The sequence below is a fragment of the Drosophila nasuta genome, chromosome 2L, assembly GCF_023558535.2.
Source record: "Drosophila nasuta strain 15112-1781.00 chromosome 2L, ASM2355853v1, whole genome shotgun sequence".
Taxonomy (NCBI): domain Eukaryota; kingdom Metazoa; phylum Arthropoda; class Insecta; order Diptera; family Drosophilidae; genus Drosophila; species Drosophila nasuta.
The window spans coordinates 21,828,377-21,847,790 of record NC_083455.1 but is presented as its reverse complement, the minus strand read 5'-3'; the positions used below and the strand labels follow the sequence as shown (position 1 = coordinate 21,847,790).

The 19,414-nt window shown below is 39.9% G+C and overlaps 2 protein-coding genes across 2 annotated transcripts; both read right to left on the bottom strand.

Annotated features, from left to right (window-relative positions):
* Positions 1 to 977: 977 nt before the first annotated feature.
* Positions 978 to 3,596, bottom strand: LOC132798846 (fork head domain transcription factor slp2). Its single transcript, XM_060810835.1, has one exon. It carries the CDS (start codon positions 3,324 to 3,326, stop codon positions 1,896 to 1,898), a length of 1,431 nt encoding a protein of 476 aa, XP_060666818.1. The 5' UTR covers positions 3,327 to 3,596; the 3' UTR covers positions 978 to 1,895.
* An 11,285-nt stretch (positions 3,597 to 14,881) lies between these two features.
* On the bottom strand, positions 14,882 to 17,159 carry LOC132790653 (fork head domain transcription factor slp1). The gene has a single exon (XM_060799280.1). The coding sequence runs from the start codon at positions 16,290 to 16,292 to the stop codon at positions 15,189 to 15,191; it is 1,104 nt and encodes a 367-aa protein (XP_060655263.1). The 5' UTR covers positions 16,293 to 17,159; the 3' UTR covers positions 14,882 to 15,188.
* Positions 17,160 to 19,414: the final 2,255 nt, after the last annotated feature.

Below are 19,414 nucleotides of genomic sequence, written 5' to 3'. Positions count from 1 at the left end.
ATATGTTAGATTTGTTGACTATAAAATAAAAACAAAATGGAAATAAAGATTTTGTTTCTGCTTTAGTTATGTATATGAAGAAAGTTTTAATAATCAATTTGAATATGTCGACTAACTTCACATATGTATATTACTTGTATTTATTTTTACTTTAATTATATTGGTTAATAATTTCAAGAGATTTTTCTTTGCACAAATTATTTCATAATTCCTTGAATCAAAGTGTAGTTTATTTGTTCAAGAAGTCTTCCAATATTTATTAAATTTTTTAAAATTTAAAATTAAACTGTTTTTGCAGCTTTCAAAATTGAAATGTAAAATACAAATTCCTTGAGCATTGTTTTATTATTCAAGTTTTTTATTTTGACTATTGTAGCTTTATAAAATTCAAGTGGTCGAATGTTATGTTGGTGTACGTTGAATGTAATTCAAATGCCACTTCATTCCATGTGGTTGCATCTTCACAGATCAACGCCAACGCCAACGCCGAATGTCTGGCCCGCATTTTCCTGTATACCAAATACAATTCCCGTTTCCATTCCCATTCCCATTCCAGACATACTTATTGACTGTGTGTGAGTCGTGCAACCACAACCACAACAACAACAACATAATGACTAGCAAAGTCAGTAAAACAATTTAATCAGTCGTTGTTGCCGTTGCCCCTCCCTCTGCCGTCGCATGCTCCACGCGCCCCTCATTTCGTTGGCGTGTGTGGGACATGCGCTAAAATTTTATTTGATTTGACACTTAGCAGTGGCTTTTAGCGCACTCTTTACACAGCTATCGTAAAAGTGTGTGTGTGTGTGTGTGTGTTTTATGCGTCTGTATGTGTGTGTGGGGGTTTTATTAAGGACTTCCTGTTGGCCGTCAGCATCTTTTTGTCGCGACAACAGATTAATTTAACGCACTGCAGTTCAATTTAGTTGAACATGTCTGGGGCAGTGAAGATTGAAAACGAAATTGAAATTGAAAGCTAATTGTGTTCGTTTGCAATTTTTATTTCAATAGAATCTCAATTGATTTATGTCGGCCTTCTAAAGTACACATTAATAATTACAATCATCATCTGCATTATAATAATAGTAATAATAATAATAATATATAAATTAAATAGTGCTTAATTTCAATTTGCCTGCTGCGCTTAAGTATCGTCAACGTCGCGAACTTCCAGCTAAAGAAATACTCTTGCAAATACTCACATTTAATTTAAAGGAATATTTAATACTTTAATTGGTACCTTTGTTAGAAATTTGTGGATCTTCACAAAATTAAAAGCAATCACATTTGAATACATTTAAAAGGTTAGCAAACAAATCTTTAAGATCTTTAATGATAAATTTTGTTTAATTCAAAATACATATGAATATGTTTTTGAAGTTATAGCAAATTTGTACACAATAAGAATAATTTTTCAAATTCAATATAGATTAGATTTAACAGACAAACCATAAATTAATTTATCATAGTCACTCTTTTAGGGATTTTAATTGTAATTTTAGAAAATTTATAGATCTGATTTTAAGACTTTAGTTTAGATTTATTAAGTTACTTATTTAAAAAGGACAACAGGAATAAGATTGAAGCTAATTTTGTTGCTCACTCTTTTAAAGATTTTACTTGTAATTTTAGAAAATTGATAGCTTTGATTTTTAGACTTTAGTTTAGATTAATGAAATTAGTTATTTAAAAAGGACATTTCTTGATGCTTTTGTTGCTTTGTGAACTTCTGCATGAGTATTCGATCTTCGGCTAGCCGAAGTAGAAGCTCTTTAGCTGCCTGCCTCTCTCCTCTCTGTCTCTCTCTCTATATAGTTTATATATACAAGCGTCTAGCGCCTCAGTCGCGGCTGTTCTATGTACAGTGAATACTTATTGACTAACTCCCCGCCCGTTCAGCTGTTGCGGCTGACAACTGTAACGGGCTTCATCAGCGGTCCAGGCGAACGGGAGCTCGACTCAGCTCCACTTCCAGTACTCCCCGGCTGTTGCTGCTGTTGTTGTTGATTGCCTGGTGACGACGGCGGCTGTCCCAGATGTGTCATGTGAGGCTGTGGCGCCGGCGCCGTGGGCAACGCAGCGCTGAGCTGCCTTTGATGTGCCGCCAGAGCGGCGGCGGCGGCATGTTGATGCAACAACTGCTGATACTGCAGACGCTGATACAGCTCCTGGCTGCTGGCGGGACTAACGAACGAGGCGGGATGCGCAGCCGGTGGCGCTGCGGCCGGATGGCCACCTGGATGTCCTGGATGCACCATGCCGGGCAACGGACTCTTTGGGGCAAAGGGATTGTAGCGTTGATACATGCTGGCCAGCAAACTGGGCGCCGCCTGTGGATACGTGAGGAACTGTCCGAACTGTGGATACGCCGCCAGACCCGGGAACATGGGACCAATCAGCGAACGCTTGAAGGCCGCCAAGCGGGAACGACTTGCTGCTGTGGTACGACGTCGCAGTTTGCCCGTGGAACCGCCAATGAAGACATCCTCGGCGGAGGGATCCAACATCCAATAGTTGCCCTTGCCGGGATCATCGTAGTGCCTGGGCACCTTCACAAAGCACTTGTTCAGGCTGAGATTGTGGCGTATGGAGTTCTGCCAGCCCTGTTTGTTGTCCCGATAATACGGATGATTCGTCATTATGTACTCGTAGATGCCATTGAGGGTCAGACGCTTCTCCTGGCTCTGGCGTATGGCCATCATGATGAGCGCATTGTAACTGTACGGTGGCTTTTCGTTGCCCTTTTTATCCTTGATGGGTTTGCCATCCGTTGATTTGGTCTCTGAATCGCCATCGTTATCACATTCCACATCTTCATCGCCATCGCCATCGGCATCGGCATCCTGATCGGCATCGACATCATCTTCATCGGGTTCATCGACATCGACATCGGCGACTGGCGCCGGTGACATTGAAGTCACATCGAGATCCGATTCCACATCGCTTTCCGGCTCTGAGCCAAGCGGCGAATTGTTGTTGTTGTTATTGTTGTTGTTGCTACTGTTGTTGTTGTTGTTATTGAACTTTTGAGCCTGCTGCGCATGCTGTTGCGTCTCCAGCTGTTCCTGCTCCTGTTCGTCCTGTTCCACGGTCTCGGGTAGAATGGCATTGATGGAGAAGCTCGACTTGAGATGCGGCGTTCGTGCCATTTTCATGAGCAACGTTGCCGGCGTCAGATTCAAATTCAGATTCAAAGCGCCGACGGTGTTCAGGTGCGGATGCGGAAGTGGATGTGGATGTGGATGGTGTGTGTGTGTGTGCGTGTGTGTGTGTGGTGTGTGATTGTGTGGATGATGCGCATTGAGCTCGTCAACGATCTTCACCATTTTGCACTCTCAATTTGCAGTTTGCTCCAAATTTGATGTTTTTTTTGCTATGCTAACGATGCATTATTTACTTTTTTCTATTTGTCATTCAATTCAATTGATATCACACAACGCGTCAATATTGTATTCAATATGTAATATATATTTATTCAAATTGGATATTACATTTATCGTTTATCGCAAGTCGTTTATCGTTTGTCTCGTTTACCGTTTTGCCGCTGCCGTTTGCACGTTTTCTTTTCACGCTGCTTTCGTTCGCACGTCCGCTGCGCTGTGGCGTTTTGTGTAGACTAAATACGAAGAATTTCAAAATCTCAATGCATTTGGCTGGCTTTTGCCTTCGTTTTGCGTCTACATCCACCTAGCGGCCAACCGGCCAATGGCAGCTGTGGATCGTATTTGCTTGCTTGCTCTCATGCTACGCTGCATATACCTCTCTCGCTTTCGCTCTCGTACGCTTGCTCGTTCTCCGCTTTATGCTTGTGTTTATGCTTGTGTGCGTGTGTGTACAGATTTTTACCATTCATTGCTAATTGCTGCTGACATGACACGAACACGCCGGTTAACGACAACGACAACGACAACGACTGCGAACGACGCTTTGTTGTTGCTTTTAGCGTTTAGGGTGGAAGGGGAGCAGTGGCAGAGGGAGGGAGAGAGAGAGAGTGGGAGAGGAAGAAAAAGAGAAGCAAGCAGCCACTGGGGCTCGTGCAAACAAACACACACAATCTCTTTGGGATATTGTGGGTTGCATTTTGATACGCCAGGTTTTGTTCGGTTGCTCTTTTGCGAGCAGCTGCTGCTGCTGCTGTTGTTGTTGTTGTTGCTGTTGCCTTTGTTACTGTTTTGCAGCAAGGGACTCAGTTAATGGATTTCGTTTATTTACTCACACACACACACACACACAGCTATAGTTGCCATCACTAATTGTGTAGTTGTTCTCGATTTGTTTGTACTTGGCATGTTCATATAGCATATTTATTGAGTTGATGAAACTTTTCATAATTGAAATAATCACATTTCAGTTTTGTTGAAATTGTATGCAAGTTTTGCTTCTATTATTACTTAATTTCATTTAAATATAGTAAATAATATTAAAAACAAAGATTATCCAAAGCATTTTGAATACCAACATTTTTCAAGAAAATAATTCAAATCTTACAAAAAATTATATAATTTAAATTAACGTTAAAATATTGTTAACAATAATATTACTAAGAAAATCAGTCTTTTAAGTTTACAATGTACACTGGAAAAAGAAAACAAATTACAACAACAAAATTACAGAAAAGTTTTTAATATTAAAACATTTTCAGTAAATTCAGAAATTGAATTGAAAATTCTTGCAACAAATTTCGATTTTAAATACATAATTATTGAGACAAAGAGCTATTAAATATATTTGCTATAGTTAATGCTCTTCTAAGAATTTTCTAAAGCAACTGCAACAGCTGCAACGAATCTCAAGACATCGACCGCATGTCAGTTTCAACTTAATATCAAAATTATTGTGTAATCATAATAATTGTTTTCGCTTATTGGGGGCGTGTACTCGGATTATTATACACACACACACACAGTGAGTGTGTGTATTTGTGAAAGGAAGAACGTGCTCTGATTGGAGCCAAGAAACCACCAAATGCAAAAGGTGAAACATGTTTTACCTGTGCACAAGCAGCAGCAGAAAAAAGAAAAGAAAAAAAAAAACTAAAATAAAAATGCAGCGGCAGCAAAAACATAAAAAAAAAGGAACGAGAAAAAAGCAACAACTAAATAAATGTCGGACGCCATGTTTGCCGTAGTTGTTGTTGCTGGCGTTGTATTGTGTGTGCAAACAGCGCAACAATAACAACAACAGCAACAACAACAGCAACTGTAATCTACACATTGTTGTTGTTTTTTATTGCTGATGCGCATACAACAATGGAATGCGGTCGGCTCGAATGCCGAATGAGCGTAACTGTCTGTGTGTGAGTGTGTGCGTGTTGTGTGTTGTTATTGGACGTGCGCTTTGCTTGGAGAGTGGAGACATGCGCGCCAAAGCTTCGACATACAAAAGCACACACACAGACACAAGCTCCATACTCTCCCCATGCTCAGCAAGCCTGCTCTCTCCACCTCTCTTTTGGCCTTCCCCCCTCTCTCTCTCTCTCTGCCTTTGTAAGCAGCCGCTCAAGGGGGCTTCAGGTCAAAACAAAATGGCGCAAGTAACGGCAGTCGCCTCATTGTATGCGCTCATTTCAATTATTGCCATTGTTTTGCAATTGTTTTCGTTATTTGCTGCATACAACTATTATGAGCTTCGTACACTGCAACTAAAAAATATCTAATAACGATAAATATGGCACATGTGAGCTATAATATCTACTAAAAGTTCAAATCTGAATATTCAATTATGCATACGTATGGAACATAAACTTTATAAATTAAAAATGTAATGTAAATGTAGTCTAGACTCTAGAGTATGCAATTTTTGAATATAGGTATTATTACAACATCAAATATAACAAAGTACTTTTGTCTTTATAGTATATAATTCATTAATAGAGTTGGATAGTTTCAATAGTTTAACGAATATCGAAAAACCATAAACTTTTTAAAGTAAATACATTTATGAATATTTTTTATGCAAGATAAATGCATAAACCTTTTGTATAAACTAAAATGTAAAATAATATAACTCAAAACTATATAGGCAGCAATTAACCTTTTCATTTGACAATTTATATAGCTCAAATAACAACACGAAGCCCAACGGAAGTGTTGTCCATTGATAAAAAGGACAAATATAACAAACAAATGTCGCGGCTTGACTCAAAGAAGTGCAACGGGAATTTCGACAGGACTTAAAGCGAGAGATATGGGTATGGACCAAGGGCTGAGAGGTGAGGGGTCGGGGTAAGCAGGGTTTTATGGCTGTGCGATGGCAAAGTGAGGGCGAGGATATTTTACTAATCAGCCAGATTTATAGCTGGCATTTAGTTTTGTTAGTTTTGTGGCAGACACTTTTGATACAGCCGTAAGGGGCAAACAAATCCGTCACCGGGACTGCAACGAAACCAAAACCAAACGAAACTGAACCGGATCCATGTGTGTATCGAGCGTCTTAACCCTTTTACGCTTGACCTGTGATCCGGGCTCAACCGGTTCGACAAAGTTGCCACGCCCCTGGCTTCTGATCGCTATCTCGCTATATCGCCAATGTCGCGAATGCTCTTCCGGGTAGCATCTAACATACGAGTATGTTACACTTAGAATGCCCGTCTGGCATTTATTTTGATACATCTCAATGGCAGTTTAACCGCAGGATTAGCTTGTTTGTCCAACGGATCAGCGCGGTGCATGCAAACAGGACAAACAGCTACCTAAATGCGGGTGTATGTATGGACTACCTACTACTATGGACTCAGCTCGGGATCGAAGATCGGGAAACTGGGAACGGGTTAAGTAGCATTGTGCTTCCGTTGTTTATATTGTCTGTTTACATGCGGACAGACGCGGCACAGTAGCCAAAATTGCCTGCAAATTGGTCTTACCTACGCCCAGCACTCGCCTCTGTTCGCTCAGACCTCCCCGAAAGAGTTAAGCAAGGATTAGATATGTCTGTCTGGCTGTCTGTCCGTCCGGCAGTTCGTCGAGGATTTAGCGGACTTAGCTTAGCGCGTATTAATCTTATTTCGCAGACTTCTGTGGAGTATTTTTCACCTTAATCGCCGTCGCTTAGCCACGCAAATATTTTCCAACTTGAGCGGCGGCCACGCGGATTTGTCTCGATTAAAGCCATGCCACGTCACGAACGGGTTAAGGTTAAGTATTGAGTGTTGAGTGTTGAATGTTGAGTGTCAAGGGTTAAGGTTAAGCCCTCTTCTACGCCGACATCTGATTTCATTTAAGGCGCTGGTGAAAACCGCGTTTAAACTGCTCACAACTGTTACAGTTACATTTGTTTGGCCTTTTTCCATGCGGGGGTTGGTCGAGAGAGAGGAAGGGTGGGAGAGGGGATACTAGACGTAGCGAGGTTTTGTGTCCCGGTCCAGTCGACACTGCAAATTGGCCAAATTTTGTGGAAATCACGCTCAGCAGCTTTTCCGGTCTTTGGGGTCCAGGACAAAAGGACACGACCTGGACATTGGCATCAACTTGTTATTGTTGTTATTATCGTGTGTTTCGTTTTGCAAATAAACAGCCAAACGAGTGTGCTACAAGTGTGGCAAGTATGTGCGGCAGGGGCAGGATGGTTGTTGCAAAAGCGTATGGTTAACAGCGGGGGATGCAGGGCAAAACAGGCGAGGGGGAATCTGAGCTTAGGCAGGGACAAAGAGAGGTAAGCTCACTATTAAATACTCTACTAGAAATATCTACTTCAATACTTTTACTTTTAGCTGGACTAACTTAAGAGTCTATGTAATGTTTTCCTTTCAAATTTAAATGAAATACTTTTTTATACTATTCCTTTTATTTCGAATATAATAAATTTAAATTAAAAGCTAGACCAGAACACAATTTTTGATCAACATGAATTGAGAATTAATTATAGATGAAAAAGCAAAGAAAACATTCATCGAAGAATTTGGATATTCTCAAAATAATTTAAATAATCTCTTCAAGGTAAAAATGACAAAAGAAATATTGTTGAAAATAATTACAAGTCATTATACTTAAAAAAAAAGCATACTAAGAAGATGGTTGCAAATAATTATAAATAAAAAGAGTTGTGTTACTTATTTTAAAAGAGTATTCTTAAGATTCATAAAATAAGATTAATATATAAATAATGTTGTCTAACTGCAACAAATTGCAGTGCTTAGCTAAAAAATTGCTACCCCAATATACACTTTTGCTTTTTATCTCGCAGATACACACACTTTTTTGCCCTCATCGTCTAAGCAATGGTTTAAGCACCCCTTTTTTTTTGATAATTGTTGACAATGTGTTATAAACTGATTTACACGCATTTAACGAAAAGAAACACTGCCAAAACTCACGCAGCGCCAACATCAACAACAACAAGGGAAAACAGCAACAAACTGACAACAACAACAACAATAAAGTCGCGTCGTTAGCAGCGTCGCCGGCAAGCGTTTAGATGTCATCGTTAGCTGCTGCTGCTGATGAACTGGTAAGGGCTATGAGAAAGGGGAGGGGAAGTGGAAGTGGAGAAAATGGGAAGTGGTCGCGTGTGCCACGCGAGGGTGGCAACTTAAAGGGGCACATGTGGCACATGCGACTGCACGAGCTTGTGGTGTTCTCTTGTGGTGTTGTGTTTTTGTGTGTTAATGAACTGCGTAACAATTAACGGCAACAACGAGCACAAATAAAGCGCAACAAGGGAAGCGGGGAACGGGGAACGGAGAAAGGAGAACAGGGAACCGGCAACTGGCATCTCAAAGTCAGTGGCCACTGTTTGTCCAGCATCCAGCATGCTGCGGGTTCATTTGCGGATTTATTGCTACATAATCGGACACCAGCCCAAGAGCAGCAAAAGAGTGAGAAAGCAAAGTCAATGGGTGTTATATGCTGGTGCCTGGTCAACTGTTCAACTGTTCAACTGTTCCTCCTCACTTGGCACTGATCCAAATCAATTTAATTGAGGTCCAGTCTCTCAGTGCTAACGCTGGCCTCTTTGGCCCGGCTTAATTTGTCGCTGGTTGTGAGAAAGACAGAGCGAGAGACTCCGACCCTGATGCTGTATGCTGTATGATGCCGCTATATCAGTGTGAAATCTGACCAAAGACATGAACACTATCTTGCAAGATCTGCCGCAAAAGGAAGTGAGGTTAGCGAGAGCAATTGAAAGGATGTGGTGTCAACTGATCAAATCAATTAAAACTTACTAATTGTAGGGGAGTACAAATAAAGCAAAAAACGTAAACGGGTAAATATATCTGCGAAGTATGTATGTACTATAATTTAGATCTGAAGTATTGTATATATTTAAGTATTATGTATTTAAGTGTTACAAATACTATTTTAATATTTGAGTCGATTATTGTTGTTTAGTTATTTAGACAACTGCAAGAAGTTTTACTTCTCTAAGTTAAACTAAAAATAACTACAATTATAAAGTTTTGAATAGTTATGAACTACAAAAAGATTACAGAACTAAGAAAAAGCTAAATGTAACTACCAATAGAATTGATTGAAATAACAAAACAGCGTTTAAGAATTTCAATCTTTTGTACTCTTCTGCATATTTCCAATTTTCAAATTCAATATAATCTAGTATACATTCAATGATATAATCTCTGCAGTTTTGACTTTTTTAATGATGTTGATTCCTAAAAAAATGATTCAAAGCGAATGTTATTCAAATTTGCAAATTCTCATCTCAATAATATGCCGAGTTCATCAGAGGGAACATAATAGTAATGTTTTGTTGCTTGTCAACCCGGTTGAACTCACTTCCGTTCCGTTCCAAGACTTCCCCAAGTTTCCCCAATCAACTGAGATGAGCGCATTACTTCAACTCAGCTCATTCAGCATCTCTTCGTTTAATTGTTCGTTTCTTAGAGCTACGATGACAATTGGCCAGCAGAAGTTCGCAGTGAGTACGCGAGTACTATTCATTCATTTATGCATTCATTCATACCATACAATACACATATATTTATTCATTTATTACTGCAGAGAGGTCCAGAGGTTCTGCCACTGGTCACAGTCAAAGTCTGAGTCTGAGTCCAATACAGAGTCCGAGTTTGAGTGCCCCCGAAGCTGCCCTCGATGTGTGGCGCGTAAATTAACTTAATTGAAATTCGGGTCAACAGAGAGGCCAAGTTAATGAAAGAAACTAATTAAAGAGCAGTTACTCTCTTGGGTTTTCATTCTAGCATGTGGGTTGCAGCGCTCTATTTATATATGTTTTCTCAAATATTTTCATCGTTGTTCGGCAGCAATTTGATGATTGATATTGTTGTTGTTATTTGATTATTTGTGCGCCCTGGGTTAACAATTATTTTATTAATAATCACACATACACAATATTTGAATGTGCTTAGAATGTTGTTGTAGCTGTTTTTGTTGTTGTTGTTGTTTTTGTCGTGTTGCCCTCATCTGAACCATTGCATTTAGCTATGACCACACATCACTTTCAATTAAAAACACATTCTGTGGTCACTCTACAACTAGAGAGGGGGAAACAAGGCTATTCCAAGCTATATAGCTGACACACCCGACTTGCACAAACTGTGCAACTTGCAAGGCTTCCACAACAATGGAGGGGGTTTCCCCTCTAATAACCATCGACTGCTGATCGATAGTCTCAATTTAAATATTCTACGTAACTCAACTACTTAGTGTCAGTTTGTAGGTCGTGTACTCGTATAACAATTGAAAATACGCTCGTAAATCAAATCATTAAAGCTTGTCTCACAACTGATGACGGAGGCAACATTGTTCTAGCCTGCTTGAGTTATAATTAGATTTGTCTTGATTTTGTTTATGGCATTAAATGGAAATATTGCAGAATCTAGAATATGAGCTTAGCTCAATAATTTAAATTATATTTTATTATTTATATTTTGTTTAATGAATAACAAATTCATGAATATCTGTATTTCATGTTTTTTTCCAGCTTAAATATGAAGTAATAGAAAAATATTCTCTAAGATAATTGAAAATAAGAGTAAGTTCAACAAGTTTTGTATTTAAGGAATCTTCATTGCAGAGATACACTTTGAGTATTCATTTTAATGTATAATAAAATTATTAACTGAACTAAATAAATAAGATAAGGTAAGATTGTTGATTTGCGGGGACGGAAGTGAGCATGACAAAAAACAAACTTGATCTGCGTGCAAACATAACAAATGCTGTAGCAAAAAATTATAGCTCTATTTCTTACAGTCTCTGAGATACAGTGTTTTATACGAACAGACGGACAGACAGACAGACGGACATGGCTAGATCGACTCGGCTATTGACGCTGATCAAGAATACAATAACGAGATAGAATAGAGAAAACAATCCACTATGGAAGAAAAGCTACACTTGAATTAAAAGTAAGTATACGATTGAATTTAATAATTCATTTCGACTGCCTCTTGAAATGGTTTATTCAACTTATGATATGATAAACCCCGCTAAATGTAGTTCAATCTGCCATATCAAAGACTCCATCATATCTATCCAGCAGCTTATACTAATGCCCAACACATCTACGTCCACTTAGTGGCAACAAAGTTGTGTTGTAGCAGCTAAAAACTAAAACCAAGAAGCTATCAATGCTATGTGATCTCTATACAACGCCTTAAGAACCTAAGACGAGTCCTAAAGCGGACTGCAGAAACAACAAAGCGACCAAAATAACTGATCTATAAACAATATACAATATAAAAATATTTATGCACTGAAAGAGTGAACCAAAAAGACAGAGACAACAACTGGTGTTAAGAGGGAGAGAGCTAGAGCTCAACTCGTAGGCGAGATGGGCTTGAATCATTAATGAATTTGGGCTTAGATTATCAGACAACAGATGAAGATGTCGACGAAACTGCTGAAGGGATAAGAAGAAGGATAACACATAAGATGAAGCATCAACTGTTTCGCTTCCTGGGCAGTCTAAATGCAGAAAAAGTGTAACAAACGGCACACGCAGGATACTGCATGCTGGGCAGGAAGAGCAAAGGGAAGTAAGCAAACAGGGAGGTAGAGAAAGAGTCGACTGCGAGAGTGAGAGAAGCTAATCAGCTTGGGCATCTGGACTAGCTTGGTTGGCAACTATTGCAACTATTGTGCAGCAGCAAACCAGGTTAGAACTACTGCAACTACTCTTTCTGCTGCTCTTTCGACATCGTAATCCCTGCACTTAACCCGGGTAATAAGATAAGTAAGGCAGATCCTCTGCTTCTGCTTCTGCTTATGCTGCTTGTTATCTTTGTAAATTGCACGTCGAGCACTTAAGCCAATTCAGGGCAAAAACCAGAAACCAGAGACCGAAAACTGGTTAAGATCATTTCTGCGCGTGCTCGAAACTCAAAGCGATCCCTCAACATTCTGATACAGTTAAATAAATCCAAGCGGCTTCTGAGCCAAATAATAAGGCCACAATGCCCTCAACACACACACAGGACACACACAGAAGGACAATCAACCCGCAAACTTCTTTTGGTCCTGGCAAACTGCAAACTGCAAACTGCTTTAGCGACTTAAACGCTCGAACTCTCGTCTCGAACTCTCAATCCTGGCTTAGGTAAGTGGATTCAATGCGAATCCAATTCACCGTCGAACATAATTGAAGAAATGTGTTAAGTATATAATGCGCTCATCCGAACTACAATATTTCAATAACAAGCAACTACTTAAGCTGGGCAACTCAACCAACAACCAACAAATTCCCAATCAAACAATGACCTGATTCCGTTTGCTAGGATTTTCTTTCAGCATCGCCAACTACTCGTATATAGTTCACATTTTCAGTATCTATTCTGTCTCAGACTCGTTCGACCCTTTGTTTAATCGTACACAAAGTTGCATATCTTAAGTCGCTGGCTAAGCTTGGCTTCTATATGCAAAATATTGGATGGCATCGATGGGTTTATGTGTGGGCCCGAAAGCCGATTTAACTCTTGCCCTCGCCTTAAGCTGAATCTAAGCCCCAAAATATCTACACATATGCTCATATGATTAAACACAAAACTGGCAAAAGGATCAAACTAAAGGATTTGCCTAGCCAGTAAAGTGAACATATGAGGATCGAAGGATTACGATCAGAATAATAAAGGGAAACATCAAAATAAAGATATATCATTGACACGTTAAGGAACAAAAGAAGGAACATAAAATCGTACTCACTTTGAAAATTTTATGATATTAGCTGTGGCAATTCCTAATTCTAAAATGAAAAGTTCACAAAACAAAAACAATTTATTTTAAGTTTAATTAAATAGAAGATTTTTTTATAAAGATTACTTTCTTAATTTTCCCAACCTTCTTTTATAAATTTAGCACTGATGTTTAAACATTGGAAGACTTGATCAGTTTTTGCAAAATATTTGTATAATATGTTTTAATAAGTAAACACAACGAACAAGAATTTCACTTAACAATTTCTTAATAAGAATTGCATTATAAAATACCTTAAAAATAGGTATGCACAAACAAAATGTTGTTCCTAAAACTTCAGAATATCTCAGGAATTGATTCCTTTTAGGCGCTTTAAAATCCAAACTCACTACTACAACAAAACCTCTCTAAATGATCTCATTACTCTAAATGCCAAAGTCAACTTCAGTTTCCTTGTGTGAAACTAGTTTTCCATTCCCCAGATATCTCCACATTTTCCACACAGTTGTGTAGAGCTGCTTGGCACCCTATAAAAGTGCCAGCTAATCGTTTCAATAACATGATTTACCAACACCAAACACAACAAACACAGTCGAAGAGACAGTGCGGCAATAATTTACAATTATTGAAAATGGATAGGACAACAAAAAAAAGAGAATAGAAAAAGATGAAGAAAAGCGAGAAAGAAAATACGAGTATGATAATTGCTACCGATCCCAAAGGCTTACACACAGCTTACTAACGATCATATTAATTATCATTTTCATTTACAAATCGCTCCGATAGAGAGTGAGAGAGATGGAGTAAAGCAGTATTTATGATATGACCGTGCCTTGTTACCAATGTTTTTGGAGTTTTTGGGAGCGCAAAGAACTAGTTGAAGCAGCTGATGATGATGATGATGATGTGATGCTGATGATAATGATGTTGCTGTTGATGCTCTGTTTTTCTCACATGTTTCACTCAAATGCGCACTTAAGCCGCCACATTTACAAACATACAAACACACACATACATAGATGACTAGTGATCAAAGATTTATGCCGCATTTTTTTGAGTCGGTTTCTAACTGAAATTTTGGAAATTCGAAAATGAAGACATCAACAACAACAATTTGAGAAATTGTGAAGAACGCCCTCGCCTTTACCATCTTCATCTTCATCATGATCTTCGCCCTCGCCGCTTGCCTGTTGGAAAAGTGGCCCCTGGGTTGCTGTCGGTGCCCCTTTCTAGGGTTCTCATCTTTCACTTTTACCCATCGCATATTAGTTGAGAAATTGTATAACAAAAGTTAAAGAAAAACTACCAAGTGTAGTTTAAGCAAATAGAAGTGTGCTGCTTGCTTGCTTCCCTTAGACAAAGGCTCGGCTGGAACTGGACCCCGGCAAGGAGTCTTCATCCCAGTCTCAGTCTCAGTCCCGATTCCGATTCCGATCGCTGTTGGGTTACCTGCGGTGCTGGGCACAGCTGGAGTTGTCACTGGGCATGTAAAGAGCCAAGAAATTGAGACAACAACAACAACAACAGCAACAAAGGGCGAACGCTCTTTTTTCCTCCTCGTTGTTCGTATGTGTTTTGTGAGCTTCAAACGGATTTCATGTTTGCCGCCAGCTAATTAAGTCATCAGCCAGCTAAAAGCAGCTAAAAAGGTAGCTAAGCAGTTAGCGATATACGGCTAAAGTAGCTACAAAAAAGCTGAAATTCAAAAAGATGTTGAAAATATAAAAAATTCGTTTGTTTTTCCATTTGAAATGCATTTTTATTTAATTGTTTGCTTTTAATTTTAATGCTAGGGTTGCCACCAGTCTGTGGCGTAACTGGAGTGCTCAAGGGGAGGTGAGGTGGGGGCGCTGCTCCTCCAAAAAGAATTGCCGGCTGTCCAGGCCGGCGGCGGCGACGGCGGTCACAAATGAATGCGATTGCTAGACATCAAAGTGCTTATGCTTGTCCTGCTGACCGACTGATTGACTGACTGACTGACTGACCGACGGACTGCCCGATTGACAGTCTCGACTGTCTGACTGACTGACTGACGACTGACTTTAACCAAAACGCTGAGCGCTGGGCTGTCGCTGACATCGCTTAGCTGGCGGGGAACTTGCCAAAGAACTGCATGCGCTGGAAGAGCTCGGCATTCATGTGAGCACCCGGATAACCCTGCAGCTGGGGATGCGCAGCTTGCGGTGGCGGTGGTGGTGGAGCCGATGTCGGTTGGTACTGCATTTGCGGTTGTCCATAGCCAGCAGCAGCAGCCGCAGCGGCGGCAGCAGCAGCAGCCTGATAGGCAGCGGGATTCATGCGTTGATAGATGGCAGCGGCGGCAGCAGCGGCGGCGGCGCCAGCAAATGGCATACCAGGGTAGCCATAACCAGCGGCAGCAGCTGGAGCGGCATAACCACCGCCGAGCATGGGCGAGAAGATGGCCTGACGGTAGGCGGCGAGGCGAGTGCGACTGGCGCCGGGATTCTTGCGACGCAGCTTGCCGGTGGTCTCGCCAATGAAGACTTCCTCGGCCGAGGGGTCCAGGATCCAGTAGTTGCCCTTGCCGGGATCATCGTAGCTGCGTGGAATCTTGGTAAAGCATTTGTTCAGGCTGAGATTGTGACGAATGGAGTTTTGCCATCCGCGCTTGTTGGCCTTGAAGTAGGGGAAGCGATTGATCAGATACTGATAGATGCCGTTGAGGGTCAGACGCTGTTCGGCGCTGTCCTGGATGGCCATCATGATCAGAGCATTGTAGCTATACGGTGGCTTCTTGTTGTCGTTGCTGCTGGCGCTGATCTTCTGCTTCTTGCTGGGATTACTGCTGGCATTGTCGCTGCCATCGCTGTCATCTTCGCCATCCAGTTCAATGTCGCCATCATCATCGAATTCCTCCACATCGAGCTTATCGTTGTGCTGCGACGACAACGACTCAGCGGCGCTGCTCATCGGAGTGCTTGTGCGAGAGGGGCTGTCAAAGTCCTCGGAGGCGGAGAGTTCGCCATCGGAGTTGGCATATGGCATGGGATGGCGATGATGATGATGTTGATGTTGATGATATGGCATTGCCATTGTTGGTGCTGTTGTTGGTTCATGCTTGATCACTGTGGCTGTGACTGTTGTTGTTGCTGTGGGTTTCTTGGCCAAAATGGCATCGATGGAGAAATTGCTTTTGAATTCCATTTCGCAGACACTTTTCACCATTTTTGTAAATGTTTTCTTTTTGTTTTTTTTTGTTATTTGAATTTGTGTTTCAAATTTTCTTATCTTCTTCTTGACACACACGAGAGTAACTGTTGCTGATGTGCACGTTGCGCTGCGTAACTCAATACTGACTCTCTTCGGCTGCTGACCGCGCTATTTATACCCCTCGGCTCAGTGAGCGCGCCTTGCGCATGCTCTCACTCAATACACACACACACGCATACGCTTGCACTCGCACCCACCCCAAAGAGAGAGCGCATGCTTAGGTAGACAGAACAATACAACGCACAAGCGCAAGCAAGCAAGCAGGCTCCGCCTCTTAATCTCTTCACACTGAAAACCGGTTTGGCAGACCATTTTGTTCCACTTGCCATCCACAGCTGGCCAGTATTTATTTGTTGCTGTTGTCGTCGTTTGTTTTGGAACTTGTGGATGTTTATTTGCAGCCCTTTGCATGCTTCGGCGTCAAAATATCCATTACATCCAATCCAAACAGGGGATGCTCGGCCCCGTCTCTCCTGCTTGTAGGCGTTCTATACCAGTTGTATACTGACATTGCTCTGTCTCTTTTTTCTCTCTCGCTCTATCATTCCATATTGTTGCTTGTTGTGATGTCAGCATATTGCACACTGTTAATTGCAACAACAATAATAAATAAATAAATAAATACACATATCGAGTACGAAAAACGCAAAATATTTTCTGTATTGCACTGCTATCAAAAATTCCAGATTCGTGGAATGTTTTTGCGCTTCTCTAATCCACTTCAGAAATTAGTTCAGTTTTCCAGTTTCAGCTTCAGTTTCAGGATTTTCTTTCAGCGTGGGATTACTTGAAATCCACGTTGGCTTAACATTCTGCGACGCTGATTTACGCTGATTTTCAACAGCTCAATGGAGCTCAAGTAGCAGGTAATCCCTTTTTGCCCTGGCCAAAGCAAAAGGGTTAATCATGTGTTCAGGCAGTTGGCGGGATTTGTTCTAGTTTCGCGACAGATTAATTAAATCGCTCTTCTTAAGAAAATCCTAACACTTTGGCCTTGCCAAGCTGCCTTTTGATATGCTGTGGATATACAACATGGATCCTAGTAAACATTTTGTTAGTGAGTCGGTTTTAAGCGACTTCTAGAAGATTTTGTGAGGGTTTGATGCATAAATCTCCCAGATAAACTTATATGTTAAGCATGGATAAATGTTAAGAAATGGATTTACTAAATAATGTTTTGGTAAAATGATTAAACACAATATGTACATCTATCAAGCATAAGGAATATATCTGCTGAAAGAGAAAAACTGTTAAAAATTACGGGTTGTATATGGAAATTTATATTTTCATTTTAATTAATTCAAAAAAATTGTAGCAAAAAATTTAAAATATCACAATACAGCGAATACAAAATTGAAAAAAATGTGCAATAAATAATAATATTTTGAATAAACCAGAAGTAAGATGCAAAATGATGGCAAATTATTAAATTAGTTCCCATATCGTTGAAAATAAATATTCCCATTTTTTAATATATTATTTTTAAGATGACAAAACATAGCTAAATAATGTTAAGCCGTAAAAATTATTGAAGGGAGAACTTAATAAATAATTTATGGCTTATAATAAACATTTGATGCATATTATTTTTTTGATTTATGAATAAGGAGAGTAATATTACAATTCAATACGATATTTTGCAAAACAATTCAAATAAATTTCGTGAAAAGAGTGAAGAACAAATTGTAAATTTGGATTGTACCTGCGCTATAAAGCCGGGTCATAAAGCCAGCAATAAAATAGCATAAATCTGGGCTACCTAGAAGTTAAGAACGCGGATCATTCATTCAAATCTTCAGTTAACACCGCGATTTATCAATTGGGGTGGGGATCAGGAAGAGAGATTCAGATAGGGATCCTTGCATGCCAATTGCAGGCAAATGGCGACAACACTGAACACTGGCGATCGATCATGTGCATTGTGTGTCCGTGAAATCGGCAAGGATGTGCCTCGACTGAGTGCAAAGTCCAAAGTGTGTGGGCCGAGCGAACGATCGCACAGCGAGCGTCTGTCGAGCGCGACAAATGCAACGAAGAATGTCCTTTTTATCACACACAGACACAGTGAGTGTCCTGCTGTTGACAGCACTACGAATGTCTGTTGACAGGCTGTGGAACGTAGTATATCGCACATTACGATCAATTATGAGACTCAATGGAACACCAGCGGCGTAACGAAATGAGGATGAAACTTTCCCCCTGTCACCCAAAAATGTTTGTGGCATTAATTCAAAATTACATGGACATTGTGCCGTGGCCACGGAGTCTACTTGGAAATTCGCCTAGTCAATGTATATATTTTTTTTCTTTTTGGTAATATGCCAGGCGTGACAAGGCGAACTGACTGAACCAGGACTAAGAGCGAGGACGAAGCGTGAAGCTCTCACCTAAGTGTGGTCTGGCAATGAAACCATAATGTCAGCCAACAGGCGGTCTGATCATGGCCTGGACACCATAGAGCTGGCACTGATCATCGATCAGTGACTCTAATGCATCAGTTACTCTCTCGTTTACAACCTTTTTTGCTCATTTTGCACTCGAAAGTCACTTGCAATAGTTTTCTAGAGAATCGCACTGAGCGCTGAGCACTCCACATTATGGTTACTTATTTGGTTTAACACGTTGCTATTGTAATGCAAGAGAGCATCAATTTTTCAATTAAAGAAAAGAAAAAAGAATATAAAAAGGATTACTCAGCAAAATGATTGACTAATCTAACTAATACTATAAAAAAAAATGAATCACAATATTGAAAATCCAAATAAAACAAATAAATTCGAAATTATCTTCAACCGAAAATTCAACCCCAAAACTTGTCAATGAAAATATTCAAAATGATTACAATATTTGAGTACTTACACTTTTACTTTTAAGGAACTCAATGAATAAATTTTCATCAATAATTAAAAAAGAAATAAATAGTTCGTTAAAATAAAATTATAGAAATGTTTCTGTATTTTATCTATATAATATTAATAAAAAATGAAAATTGACGACTAAATTCTCTTCAAATAAATAATAGATAAATTCACAAATCGATAAAGCAAATAATACTTAAGACTTTAAAATGAAATGCT